General features: G+C 51.6%; 1 protein-coding gene across 1 annotated transcript in view; it reads left to right on the forward strand.

Moving 5' to 3' along the window:
- LOC140379594 (C-C chemokine receptor type 6-like) overlaps window positions 1-15205 on the forward strand; it is a 203838-nt gene extending 188633 nt beyond the window's left edge. Inside the window, exons 3-4 of the mRNA XM_072464277.1 lie at window positions 11637-11993; window positions 14983-15205. Of these exons, the coding sequence (XP_072320378.1) occupies window positions 11637-11993; window positions 14983-15180 (555 nt within the window). The 3' untranslated portion in view covers window positions 15181-15205. The remainder of the gene's footprint in view (window positions 1-11636; window positions 11994-14982) is intronic.
- The last annotated feature ends 30 nt before the right edge of the window (window positions 15206-15235 follow it).

Here is a 15235-nt window from a genome sequence, read left to right on the forward strand (position 1 = left end):
CCACATGACTCTCAGTATAAGACCTGTACAGGAACCTCAGGCACCACATGACTCTCAGTATAAGACCTGTACAGGAACCAGCGGCACCACATGACTCTCAGTATAAGACCTGTACAGGAACCCCCGGCACCACATGACTCTCAGTATTAGAACTGTACAGGAACCTCAGGCACCACATGACTCTCACTATAAGAACTGCACAGGAACCCCCGGCACCACATGACTCTCAGTATTAGAACTGTACAGGAACCCCCGGCACCACATGACTCTCAGTATTAGAACTGTACAGGAACCTCAGGCACCACATGACTCTCAGTATAAGAACTGTACAGGAACCCCCGGCACCACATGACTCTCAGTATTAGAACTGTACAGGAACCTCAGGCACCACATGACTCTCAGTATAAGAACTGTACAGGAACCCCCGGCACCACATGACTCTCAGTATAAGAACTGTACAGGAACCCCCGGCACCACATGACTCTCAGTATAAGACCTGTACAGGAACCTCCGGCACCACATGACTCTCAGTATAAGGCCTGTAAAGGAACCCCCGGTACACATGACTCTCAGTATAAGACCTGTACAGAAACCTCAGGCACCACATGACTCTCAGTATAAGGCCTGTACAGGAACCTCAGGCACCACATGACTCTCAGTATAAGACCTGTACAGGAACCAGCGGCACCACATGACTCTCAGTATAAGACCTGTACAGGAACCCCCGGCACCACATGACTCTCAGTATAAGACCTGTACAGGAACCTCAGGCACCACATGACTCTCAGTATAAGACCTGTACAGGAACCTCAGGCACCACATGACTCTCAGTATAAGACCTGTACAGGAACCAGCGGCACCACATGACTCTCAGTACAAGACCTGTACAGGAACCAGCGGCACCACATGACTCTCAGTATAAGACCTGTACAGGAACCAGCGGCACCACATGACTCTCAGTATAAGACCTGTACAGGAACCAGTGGCACCACATGACTCTCAGTATAAGACCTGTACAGGAACCTCAGGCACCACATGACTCTCACTATAAGACCTGTACAGGAACCCCCGGCACCACATGACTCTCAGTATAAGGCCTGTACAGGAACCCCCGGTACACATGACTCTCAGTATAAGACCTGTACAGGAACCTCAGGCACCACATGACTCTCAGTATAAGACCTGTACAGGAACCTCAGGCACCACATGACTCTCAGTATAAGACCTGTACAGGAACCAGCGGCACCACATGACTCTCAGTATAAGACCTGTACAGGAACCTCAGGCACCACATGACTCTCAGTATAAGACCTGTACAGGAACCTCAGGCACCACATGACTCTCAGTATAAGACCTGTACAGGAACCAGCGGCACCACATGACTCTCAGTATAAGACCTGTACAGGAACCCCCGGCACCACATGACTCTCAGTATAAGACCTGTACAGGAACCCCCGGCACCACATGACTCTCAGTATTAGAACAGTACAGGAACCCCCGGCACCACATGACTCTCAGTATAAGACCTGTACAGGAACCAGCGGCACCACATGACTCTCAGTACAAGACCTGTACAGGAACCAGCGGCACCACATGACTCTCAGTATAAGACCTGTACAGGAACCCCCGGCACCACATGACTCTCAGTATAAGACCTGTACAGGAACCCCCGGCACCACATGACTCTCAGTATTAGAACAGTACAGGAACCTCAGGCACCACATGACTCTCAGTATAAGAATCTCACAGGATCCCCCGGCACCACATGACTCTCAGTATTAGAACTGTACAGGAACCTCAGGCACCACATGACTCTCAGTATAAGAACTGTACAGGAACCCCCGGCACCACATGACTCTCAGTATAAGACCTGTACAGGAACCCCCGGCACCACATAACTCTCAGTATAAGACCTGTACAGGAACCCCCGGCACCACATGACTCTCAGTATAAGACCTGTACAGGAACCCCCGGCACCACATGACTCTCAGTATAAGACCTGTACAGGAACCAGCGGCACCACATGACTCTCAGTATAAGACCTGTACAGGAACCAGCGGCACCACATGACTCTCAGTATAAGACCTGTACAGGAACCCCCGGCACCACATGACTCTCAGTATAAGACCTGTACAGGAACCTCAGGCACCACATGACTCTCAGTATAAGACCTGTACAGGAACTAGCGGCACCACATGACTCTTAGTATAAGACCTGTACAGGAACCAGCGGCACCACATCACTCTCAGTATAAGACCTGTACAGGAACCTCAGGCACCACATGACTCTCAGTATAAGACCTGTACAGGAACCAGCGGCACCACATGACTCTCAGTATAAGACCTGTACAGGAACCTCAGGCACCACATGACTCTCAGTATAAGACCTGTACAGGAACCTCAGGCACCACATGACTCTCAGTATAATACCTATACAGGAACTACCGGCACCACATGACTCTCAGTATAAGGCCTGTACAGGAACCCCCGGCACCACATGACTCTCAGTATAAGACCTGTACAGGAACCCCCGGCACCACATGACTCTCAGTATAAGACCTGTACAGGAACCAGCGGCACCACATGACTCTCAGTATAAGACCTGTACAGGAACCCCCGGCACCACATGACTCTCAGTATTAGAACTGTACAGGAACCTCAGGCACCACATGACTCTCACTATAAGAACTGCACAGGAACCCCCGGCACCACATGACTCTCAGTATTAGAACTGTACAGGAACCCCCGGCACCACATGACTCTCAGTATTAGAACTGTACAGGAACCTCAGGCACCACATGACTCTCAGTATAAGAACTGTACAGGAACCCCCGGCACCACATGACTCTCAGTATTAGAACTGTACAGGAACCTCAGGCACCACATGACTCTCAGTATAAGAACTGTACAGGAACCCCCGGCACCACATGACTCTCAGTATAAGACCTGTACAGGAACCCCCGGCACCACATGACTCTCAGTGTTAGAACTGTACAGGAACCTCAAGCACCACATGACTCTCAGTATAAGACCTGTACAGGAACCTCCGGCACCACGTGACTCTCAGTATAAGACCTGTACAGGAACCTCCGGCACCACATGACTCTCAGTATAAGACCTGTACAGGAACCAGCGGCACCACATGACTCTCAGTATAAGACCTGTACAGGAACCTCCGGCACCACATGACTCTCAGTATAAGACCTGTACAGGAACCCCCGGCACCACATGACTCTCAGTATTAGAACTGTACAGGAACCCCCGGCACCACTTGACTCTCAGTATAAGAACTGCAAAGGAACCCCCGGCACCACATGACTCTCAGTATTAGAACTGTACAGGAACCCCCGGCACCACATGACTCTCAGTATAAGACCTGTACAGGAACCAGTGGCACCACATGACTCTCAGTATAAGACCTGTACAGGAACCTCAGGCACCACATGACTCTCACTATAAGACCTGTACAGGAACCTCAGGCACCACATGACTCTCAGTATAAGACCTGTACAGGAACCCCCGGCACCACATGACTCTCAGTATAAGGCCTGTACAGGAACCCCCGGTACACATGACTCTCAGTATAAGACCTGTACAGGAACCTCAGGCACCACATGACTCTCAGTATAAGACCTGTACAGGAACCTCAGGCACCACATGACTCTCAGTATAAGACCTGTACAGGAACCCCCGGCACCACATGACTCTCAGTATAAGACCTGTACAGGAACCTCAGGCACCACATGAATCTCAGTATAAGACCTGTAGAGGAACCTCAGGCACCACATGACTCTCAGTATAAGACCTGTACAGGAACCAGCGGCACCACATGACTCTCAGAATAAGACCTGTACAGGAACCCCCGGCACCACATGACTCTCAGTATAAGACCTGTACAGGAACCCCCGGCACCACATGACTCTCAGTATTAGAACAGTACAGGAACCCCCGGCACCACATGACTCTCAGTATAAGACCTGTACAGGAACAAGCGGCACCACATGACTCTCAGTACAAGACCTGTACAGGAACCAGCGGCACCACATGACTCTCAGTATAAGACCTGTACAGGAACCCCCGGCACCACATGACTCTCAGTATAAGACCTGTACAGGAACCCCCGGCACCACATGACTCTCAGTATTAGAACAGTACAGAAACCTCAGGCACCACATGACTCTCAGTATAAGAACTGTACAGGAACCCCCGGCACCACATGACTCTCAGTATAAGACCTGTACAGGAACCCCCGGCACCACATAACTCTCAGTATAAGACCTGTACAGGAACCCCCGGCACCACATGACTCTCAGTATAAGACCTGTACAGGAACCCCCGGCACCACATGACTCTCAGTATAAGACCTGTACAGGAACCAGCGGCACCACATGACTCTCAGTATAAGACCTGTACAGGAACCAGCGGCACCACATGACTCTCAGTATAAGACCTGTACAGGAACCCCCGGCACCACATGACTCTCAGTATAAGACCTGTACAGGAACCTCAGGCACCACATGACTCTCAGTATAAGACCTGTACAGGAACTAGCGGCACCACATGACTCTTAGTATAAGACCTGTACAGGAACCAGCGGCACCACATCACTCTCAGTATAAGACCTGTACAGGAACCCCCGCACCACATGACTCTCAGTATAAGACCTGTACAGGAACCTCAGGCACCACATGACTCTCAGTATAAGACCTGTACAGGAACCAGCGGCACCACATGACTCTCAGTATAAGACCTGTACAGGAACCTCAGGCACCACATGACTCTCAGTATAAGACCTGTACAGGAACCTCAGGCACCACATGACTCTCAGTATAATACCTATACAGGAACTACCGGCACCACATGACTCTCAGTATAAGGCCTGTACAGGAACCCCCGGCACCACATGACTCTCAGTATAAGACCTGTACAGGAACCTCAGGCACCACATGACTCTCAGTATAAGACCTGTACAGGAACCAGCGGCACCACATGACTCTCAGTATAAGACCTGTACAGGAACCCCCGGCACCACATGACTCTCAGTATTAGAACTGTACAGGAACCTCAGGCACCACATGACTCTCACTATAAGAACTGCACAGGAACCCCCGGCACCACATGACTCTCAGTATTAGAACTGTACAGGAACCCCCGGCACCACATGACTCTCAGTATTAGAACTGTACAGGAACCTCAGGCACCACATGACTCTCAGTATAAGAACTGTACAGGAACCCCCGGCACCACATGACTCTCAGTATTAGAACTGTACAGGAACCTCAGGCACCACATGACTCTCAGTATAAGAACTGTACAGGAACCCCCGGCACCACATGACTCTCAGTATAAGACCTGTACAGGAACCCCCGGCACCACATGACTCTCAGTGTTAGAACTGTACAGGAACCTCAAGCACCACATGACTCTCAGTATAAGACCTGTACAGGAACCTCCGGCACCACGTGACTCTCAGTATAAGACCTGTACAGGAACCTCCGGCACCACATGACTCTCAGTATAAGACCTGTACAGGAACCAGCGGCACCACATGACTCTCAGTATAAGACCTGTACAGGAACCTCCGGCACCACATGACTCTCAGTATAAGACCTGTACAGGAACCCCCGGCACCACATGACTCTCAGTATTAGAACTGTACAGGAACCCCCGGCACCACATGACTCTCAGTATTAGAACTGTACAGGAACCCCCGGCACCACATGACTCTCAGTATTAGAACTGTACAGGAACCTCAGGCACCACATGACTGTCAGTATAAGAACCGTACAGGAACCCCCGGCACCACATGACTCTCAGTATTAGAACTGTACAGGAACCTCAGGCACCACATGACTCTCAGTATAAGAACTGTACAGGAACCCCCGGCACCACATGACTCTCAGTATAAGACCTGTACAGGAACCTCCGGCACCACATGACTCTCAGTATAAGACCTGTACAGGAACCCCGGCACCACATGACTCTCAGTATTAGAACTGTACAGGAACTTCAGGCACCACAATACTCTCAGTATAAAACCTGTACAGGAACCTCAGGCACCACATGACTCTCAGTATAAGAACTGTACAGGAACCCCCGGCACCACATGACTCTCAGTATTAGAACTGTACAGGAACCTCAGGCACCACATGACTCTCAGTATAAGAACTGTACAGGAACCCCCGGCACCACATGACTCTCAGTATAAGACCTGTACAGGAACCCCCGGCACCACATGACTCTCAGTATAAGACATGTACAGGAACCTAAGGCACCACATGACTCTCAGTATAAGACCTGTACAGGAACCTCCGGCACCACATGACTCTCAGTATAAGACCTGTACAGGAACCTCAGGCACCACATGACTCTCAGTATAAGACCTGTACAGGAACCTCAGGCACCACATGACTCTCAGTATAAGACCTGTACAGGAACCTCAGGCACCACATGACTCTCAGTATAAGACCTGTACAGGAAGCCCTGGCACCACATGACTCTCAGTATAAGAACTGTACAGGAACCCCCGGCACCACATGACTCTCAGTATAAGACCTGTACAGGAACCCCCGGCACCACATGACTCTCAGTATAAGACCTGTACAGGAACCTCAGGCACCACATGACTCTCAGTATAAGACCTGTACAGGAACCCCTGGCACCACATGACACTCAGTATAAGAACTGTACAGGAACCCCCGGCACCACATGATTCTCAGTATTAGAACTGTACAGGAACCCCCAGCACCACATGACTCTCAGTATTAGAACTGTACAGGAACCTCAGGCACCACATGACTCTCAGTATAAGAACTGTACAGGAACCCCCGGCACCACATGACTCTCAGTATTAGAACGGTACAGGAACCCCCGGCACCACTTGACTCTCAGTATAAGAACTGTACAGGAACCCCCGGCACCACATGACTCTCAGTATAAGACCTGTACAGGAACCCCCGGCACCACTTGACTCTCAGTATAAGAACTGTACAGGAACCCCCGGCACCACTTGACTCTCAGTATAAGACCTGTACAGGAACCCCCGGCACCACATGACTCTCAGTATAAGAACTGTACAGGAACCCCCGGCACCACTTGACTCAGTATAAGAACTGCACAGGAACCCCCGGCACCACATGACTCTCAGTATTAGAACTGTACAGGAACCCCCGGCACCACATGACTCTCAGTATTAGAACTGTACAGGAACCTCAGGCACCACATGACTGTCAGTATAAGAACTGTACAGGAACCCCCGGCACCACATGACTCTCAGTATTAGAACTGTACAGGAACCTCAGGCACCACATGACTCTCAGTATAAGAACTGTACAGGAACCCCCGGCACCACATGACTCTCAGTATAAGACCTGTACAGGAACCCCCGGCACCACATGACTCTCAGTATAAGACCTGTACAGGAACCCCGGCACCACATGACTCTCAGTATTAGAACTGTACAGGAACTTCAGGCACCACAATACTCTCAGTATAAGACCTGTACAGGAACCTCAGGCACCACATGACTCTCAGTATAAGACCTGTACAGGAACCCCCGGCACCACATGACTCTCAGTATTAGAACTGTACAGGAACCTCAGGCACCACATGACTCTCAGTATAAGAACTGTACAGGAACCCCCGGCACCACATGACTCTCAGTATAAGACCTGTACAGGAACCCCCGGCACCACATGACTCTCAGTATAAGACCTGTACAGGAACCCCCGGCACCACATGACTCTCAGTATAAGACCTGTACAGGAACCCCCGGCACCACATGACTCTCAGTATAAGACCTGTACAGGAACCCCCGGCACCACATGACTCTCAGTATAAGACCTGTACAGGAACCAGCGGCACCACATGACTCTCAGTATAAGACCTGTACAGGAACCTAAGGCACCACATGACTCTCAGTATAAGACCTGTACAGGAACCTCCGGCACCACATGACTCTCAGTATAAGACCTGTACAGGAACCTCAGGCACCACATGACTCTCAGTATAAGACCTGTACAGGAAGCCCTGGCACCACATGACTCTCAGTATAAGAACTGTACAGGAACCCCCGGCACCACATGACTCTCAGTATAAGACCTGTACAGGAACCCCCGGCACCACATGACTCTCAGTATAAGACCTGTACAGGAACCTCAGGCACCACATGACTCTCAGTATAAGACCTGTACAGGAACCCCTGGCACCACATGACACTCAGTATAAGAACTGTACAGGAACCCCCGGCACCACATGATTCTCAGTATTAGAACTGTACAGGAACCCCCGGCACCACATGACTCTCAGTATTAGAACTGTACAGGAACCCCCGGCACCACATGACTCTCAGTATAAGACCTGTACAGGAACCAGCGGCACCACATGACTCTCAGTACAAGACCTGTACAGGAACCAGCGGCACCACATGACTCTCAGTATAAGACCTGTACAGGAACCTCCGGCACCACGTGACTCTCAGTATAAGACCTGTACAGGAACCCCCGGCACCACTTGACTCTCAGTATAAGAACTGTACAGGAACCCCCGGCACCACTTGACTCTCAGTATAAGAACTGTACAGGAACCTCAGGCACCACATGACTCTCAGTATAAGAACTGTACAGGAACCCCCGGCACCACATGACTCTCAGTATAAGACCTGTACAGGAACCCCCGGCACCACATGACTCTCAGTGTTAGAACTGTACAGGAACCTCAAGCACCACATGACTCTCAGTATAAGACCTGTACAGGAACCTCCGGCACCACGTGACTCTCAGTATAAGACCTGTACAGGAACCTCCGGCACCACATGACTCTCAGTATAAGACCTGTACAGGAACCAGCGGCACCACATGACTCTCAGTATAAGACCTGTACAGGAACCTCCGGCACCACATGACTCTCAGTATAAGACCTGTACAGGAACCCCCGGCACCACATGACTCTCAGTATTAGAACTGTACAGGAACCCCCGGCACCACATGACTCTCAGTATTAGAACTGTACAGGAACCCCCGGCACCACATGACTCTCAGTATTAGAACTGTACAGGAACCTCAGGCACCACATGACTGTCAGTATAAGAACTGTACAGGAACCCCCGGCACCACATGACTCTCAGTATTAGAACTGTACAGGAACCTCAGGCACCACATGACTCTCAGTATAAGAACTGTACAGGAACCCCCGGCACCACATGACTCTCAGTATAAGACCTGTACAGGAACCCCGGCACCACATGACTCTCAGTATTAGAACTGTACAGGAACTTCAGGCACCACAATACTCTCAGTATAAGACCTGTACAGGAACCTCAGGCACCACATGACTCTCAGTATAAGAACTGTACAGGAACCCCCGGCACCACATGACTCTCAGTATTAGAACTGTACAGGAACCTCAGGCACCACATGACTCTCAGTATAAGAACTGTACAGGAACCCCCGGCACCACATGACTCTCAGTATAAGACCTGTACAGGAACCCCCGGCACCACATGACTCTCAGTATAAGACCTGTACAGGAACCTAAGGCACCACATGACTCTCAGTATAAGACCTGTACAGGAAGCCCTGGCACCACATGACTCTCAGTATAAGAACTGTACAGGAACCCCCGGCACCACATGACTCTCAGTATAAGACCTGTACAGGAACCCCCGGCACCACATGACTCTCAGTATAAGACCTGTACAGGAACCTCAGGCACCACATGACTCTCAGTATAAGACCTGTACAGGAACCCCTGGCACCACATGACACTCAGTATAAGAACTGTACAGGAACCCCCGGCACCACATGATTCTCAGTATTAGAACTGTACAGGAACCCCCGGCACCACATGACTCTCAGTATTAGAACTGTACAGGAACCCCCGGCACCACATGACTCTCAGTATAAGACCTGTACAGGAACCAGCGGCACCACATGACTCTCAGTACAAGACCTGTACAGGAACCAGCGGCACCACATGACTCTCAGTATAAGACCTGTACAGGAACCTCCGGCACCACGTGACTCTCAGTATAAGACCTGTACAGGAACCCCCGGCACCACTTGACTCTCAGTATAAGAACTGTACAGGAACCCCCGGCACCACTTGACTCTCAGTATAAGAACTGTACAGGAACCTCAGGCACCACATGACTCTCAGTATAAGAACTGTACAGGAACCCCCGGCACCACATGACTCTCAGTATAAGACCTGTACAGGAACCCCCGGCACCACATGACTCTCAGTGTTAGAACTGTACAGGAACCTCAAGCACCACATGACTCTCAGTATAAGACCTGTACAGGAACCTCCGGCACCACGTGACTCTCAGTATAAGACCTGTACAGGAACCTCCGGCACCACATGACTCTCAGTATAAGACCTGTACAGGAACCAGCGGCACCACATGACTCTCAGTATAAGACCTGTACAGGAACCTCCGGCACCACATGACTCTCAGTATAAGACCTGTACAGGAACCCCCGGCACCACATGACTCTCAGTATTAGAACTGTACAGGAACCCCCGGCACCACATGACTCTCAGTATTAGAACTGTACAGGAACCTCAGGCACCACATGACTCTCAGTATAAGAACTGTACAGGAACCCCCGGCACCACATGACTCTCAGTATAAGACCTGTACAGGAACCCCCGGCACCACATGACTCTCAGTATAAGACCTGTACAGGAACCTCAGGCACCACATGACTCTCAGTATAAGACCTGTACAGGAACCCCTGGCACCACATGACACTCAGTATAAGAACTGTACAGGAACCCCCGGCACCACATGATTCTCAGTATTAGAACTGTACAGGAACCCCCGGCACCACATGACTCTCAGTATTAGAACTGTACAGGAACCTCAGGCACCACATGACTCTTAGTATAAGAACTGTACAGGAACCCCCGGCACCACATGACTCTCAGTATTAGAACTGTACAGGAACCTCAGGCACCACATGACTCTCAGTATAAGAACTGTACAGGAACCCCCGGCACCACATGACTCTCAGTATAAGACCTGTACAGGAACCCCCGGCACCACATGACTCTCAGTATAAGACCTGTACAGGAACCCCCGGCACCACATGACTCTCAGTATAAGACCTGTACAGGAACCTCCAGCACCACTTGACTCTCAGTATAATAACTGTACAGGAACCCCCGGCACCACATGACTCTCAGTATAAGACCTGTACAGGAACCCCCGGCACCACATGACTCTCAGTATAAGACCTGTACAGGAACCCCCGGCACCACATGACTCTCAGTATAAGAACTGTACAGGAACCCCCGGCACCACATGACTCTCAGTATAAGAACTGTACAGGAACCCCCGGCACCACATGACTCTCAGTATAAGAACTGTACAGGAACCCCCACAGCAGCAACGCTCTCATTTCACCTGAAATAAAGTAATTTTCACACAAGCTAAACCTCCTTTTTCTTTTGATAATTTAACAGATTTTTTTCAATGATGAATCTAATTGATAAATAAAACAAAGTCACACAGGCCCCGCCTCCATGTGAGATTATGACATCATCAAACTTTGAAATGTGAACACATCCTGTTTGTTTCAGTCCCAAAATAAATGCAGAATAATAATATTAATAATTGTGTTTTTGTCTCCTCAGCCCTCCCCTGACTCCTCCCCCTCTGGCCCCTCCTCCCCCTCTGGCCCCTCCTCCCTGGTGTGCGACTTGCGGTTCCCTGACAGTTCCACGGCGCGCACGGTGAAGGTGGTGTTGCCGGTTCTGCAGATCACGGCGGGGTTTCTGGTTCCACTAATCCTGATGAGCTTCTGTTACGGCTCCATCGTGGTGACGCTTCTGAGGGGGCGGAGCCTCGGGGGTGGGGGGCGGGGCTTCAAGAGGGAGCGCGCCATCCGCCTGGTCCTGATGGTGGCGCTGGTGTTCGTCCTGTGCCACGCCCCCTTTAACACCGCACTGCTGTGTTCCACCATTCTGCAGTTTAGACCCAGAGACTGTCAGGTGAGAGCGTGTTCTGTGTGTCACCAGCAGGGGGCGTAACAGTGCTGCAGGTGAGAGGGCGTGTTCTGTGTGTCACCAGCAGGGGGCGTAACAGTGCTGCAGGTGAGAGGGCGTGTTCTGTGTGTCACCAGCAGGGGGCGTAACAGTGCTGCAGGTGAGAGGGCGTGTTCTGTGTGTCACCAGCAGGGGGCGTAACAGTGCTGCAGGTGAGAGGGCGTGTTCTGTGTGTCACCAGCAGGGGGCGTAACAGTGCTGCAGGTGAGAGGGCATGTTCTGTGTGTCACCAGCAGGGGGCGTAACAGTGCTGCAGGTGAGAGGGCGTGGTCTGTGTGTCACCAGCAGGGGCGTAACAGTGCTGCAGGTGAGAGGGCGTGGTCTGTGTGTCACCAGCAGGGGGTGTAACATTAGTGCTGCAGGTGAGAGGGCGTGTTCTGTGTGTCACCAGCAGGGGGCGTAACAGTGCTGCAGGTGAGAGGGCGTGTTCTGTGTGTCACCAGCAGGGGGCATAACATTAGCCCTGCAGGGCGTGTTCTGTGTGTCACCAGCAGGGGGTGTAACATTAGTGCTGCAGGTGAGAGGGCGTGTTCTGTGTGTCACCAGCAGGGGGCGTAACAGTGCTGCAGGTGAGAGGGCGTGTTCTGTGTGTCACCAGCAGGGGGCGTAACAGTGCTGCAGGTGAGAGGGCGTGTTCTGTGTGTCACCAGCAGGGGGCGTAACATTAACGCTGCAGGTGAGAGGGCGTGTTCTGTGTGTCACCAGCAGGGGGCGTAACATTAGCGCTGCAGGTGAGAGGGCGTGGTCTGTGTGTCACCAGCAGGGGGCGTAACATTAGCCCTGCAGGTGAGAGGGCGTGGTCTGTGTGTCACCAGCAGGGGGCGTAACAGTGCTGCAGGTGAGAGGTCGTGTTGTGTGTGTCACCAGCAGGGGGCGTAACAGTGCTGCAGGTGAGAGGGCGTGTTCTGTGTGTCACCAGCAGGGGGCGTAACAGTGCTGCAGGTGAGAGGACGTGTTCTGTGTGTCACCAGCAGGGGGCGTAACATTAGCCCTGCAGGTGAGAGGGCGTGGTCTGTGTGTCACCAGCAGGGGGCGTAACAGTGCTGCAGGTGAAAGTGTTCACAGCAGCAGTGCGAGAAGGCTCCTCCCACAAATCAATAAACATAATAGTTCTGTTCAATCAGAAACATAAGACTTTAATAAATAATACAATAAATTCACAAATGTGTCGCGGTTTAAAGCAAAAATGGAAAAATAAAAAAATTGACTGACGAAGCTACTTTGTCACGTCTGTGTTCTGGTAAATGTCCACCAGAGGGCGCACACAGTCACTCAGAACCCAGACCAAAGTAGAAAAACACAAAAGGTTGTTTTTAGATCACATTTGTTGGAAAAGAAGTAAAAGAAAAGAAAAGACAGTGATAGAAGAGGTTCTCAAACTGTGGTACGTGTACGACTGGTGATTCCTCTAGAGTGCAAACATCTGCTCAAGTTAAAGGCATTTTACGCCACATTTTTGTTATCTTTTGGGTTTTTCCTTGTGTAAAACTAGAAAAGCAATTAAGTAGTCACATAAGACCTAGAATAGACCTGGTTTAGTCCTGGTTTAGTCCAAACAGAGGAGCATAAATGAGACTTAATCCTCGTGTTTTCATAAAAGGCCAAAATGTCACATGTTTTGTGGAGAAACAGATGTATTTCTTCATCTGACATTTCAGATACAAACTCAGCCCCTGTGAGTGGGGAGGAGGAGGAGTTAGGGGAGGAGTTTGGGGAGGAGTTTAGGGAGGAGTTTGGGGAGGAGTTTGGGGAGGCCATGGAGGAGGACTATCAGTCGACCTTCAAAGAAATTCTGTCAAACCGTCCGGCGCCTCAGGAGGAGGAAGCAGGTCTCTACCTGCACCATGGAGACCTGCTGACCTCTGACCTCTGACCTCGACTGGGGATGTGGTCGGACGGTGGAAGGACTTTGAGGACCTCTTTAATCCCACTGTCATGTCTTCTGAAGAGGAAGCAGAGACTGAGGACTCAGAGACTCGTCCATCACCCGAGCTGAAGTCACTGAGGTTGTTGGCTCCTCAGTGGCTCCTCAGTGGCTCCTCAGTGGCTCCTCAGTGGCTCCTCAGTGGCTCCTCGGTGGCTCCTCGGTGGCTCCTCAGTGGCTCCTCAGTGGCTCCTCAGTGGCTCCTCAGTGGCTCCTCAGTGGCTCCTCGGTGGCTCCTCGGTGGCTCCTCAGTGGCTCCTCAGTGGCTCCTCGGTGGCTCCTCGGTGGCTCCTCAGTGGCTCCTCAGTGGCTCCTCAGTGGCTCCTCGGTGGCTCCTCAGTGGCTCCTCAGTGGCTCCTCGGTGGCTCCTCGGTGGCTCCTCAGTGGCTCCTCAGTGGCTCCTCAGTGGCTCCTCGGTGGCTCCTCAGTGGCTCCTCAGTGGCTCCTCAGTGGCTCCTCGGTGGCTCCTCGGTGGCTCCTCAGTGGCTCCTCAGTGGCTCCTCAGTGGCTCCTCAGTGGCTCCTCGGTGGCTCCTCGGTGGCTCCTCGGTGGCTCCGGGATGAGATCCTGAGGACCTAAAGTCTCTGGATGTTGTAGGACTGTCTCTGACACGTCTCTAGAACAGGGCGTGGCGGTCGGGGACAGTGTCTCTGGCAGACCGGGGTGGTGGTCCCTCTGTTCAAGAAGGAGGAGCAGAGGGTGTGTCCCACCTACAGAGGACCACACTCCTCAGACTCCCATAAGGTCTATTCCAGGTCCTGGAGGAGAATCTGACCCATAGAACCTCAGATTCAGGAGGAGCAGGTTTAGGTCCTGGTGGTGCAACACTGGACCAGCTCTAGACTCTCCACCAGGGGGCGCCAGGGCTCATGGGAGTTTGCACAGTCACATGTGCTTTGTGGATCTGGAGAAGACTTTCGAGTCAGAGCTTTTCAGATGTTTCATGTTCTCTCTCTCTTTTTTTCTCTCTCCCCTGACCTCTGACCCCTCCCCTGACCTCTCCCCCTCTAGTCCTGGGACCGCCTGGACTCGGCTCTGGCTCTCACACAGACTCTGGCTCTTCTTCACTGCGTTCTGAACCCGCTGCTTTACGGCTTTAACAGCGCCCTCTTCAGGACACGCTTCTGCAGCCTCGTGCACAAGCTCCGCCCACAGAGACGCCTGTCCTCCACCAGCCAATCCGAGCGCAGCACCCACTACACGCTCTGACCAATCCCACCTTTGAGTCGCAGCTGATGTTGATGACGGACGAGACGTGGATTTA

Source organism: Eucyclogobius newberryi, unplaced genomic scaffold (assembly GCF_026437365.1).
Source record: "Eucyclogobius newberryi isolate DKJ021-1_F unplaced genomic scaffold, fEucNew1.0.hap1 SCAF_43, whole genome shotgun sequence".
Classification (NCBI taxonomy): domain Eukaryota; kingdom Metazoa; phylum Chordata; class Actinopteri; order Gobiiformes; family Gobiidae; genus Eucyclogobius; species Eucyclogobius newberryi.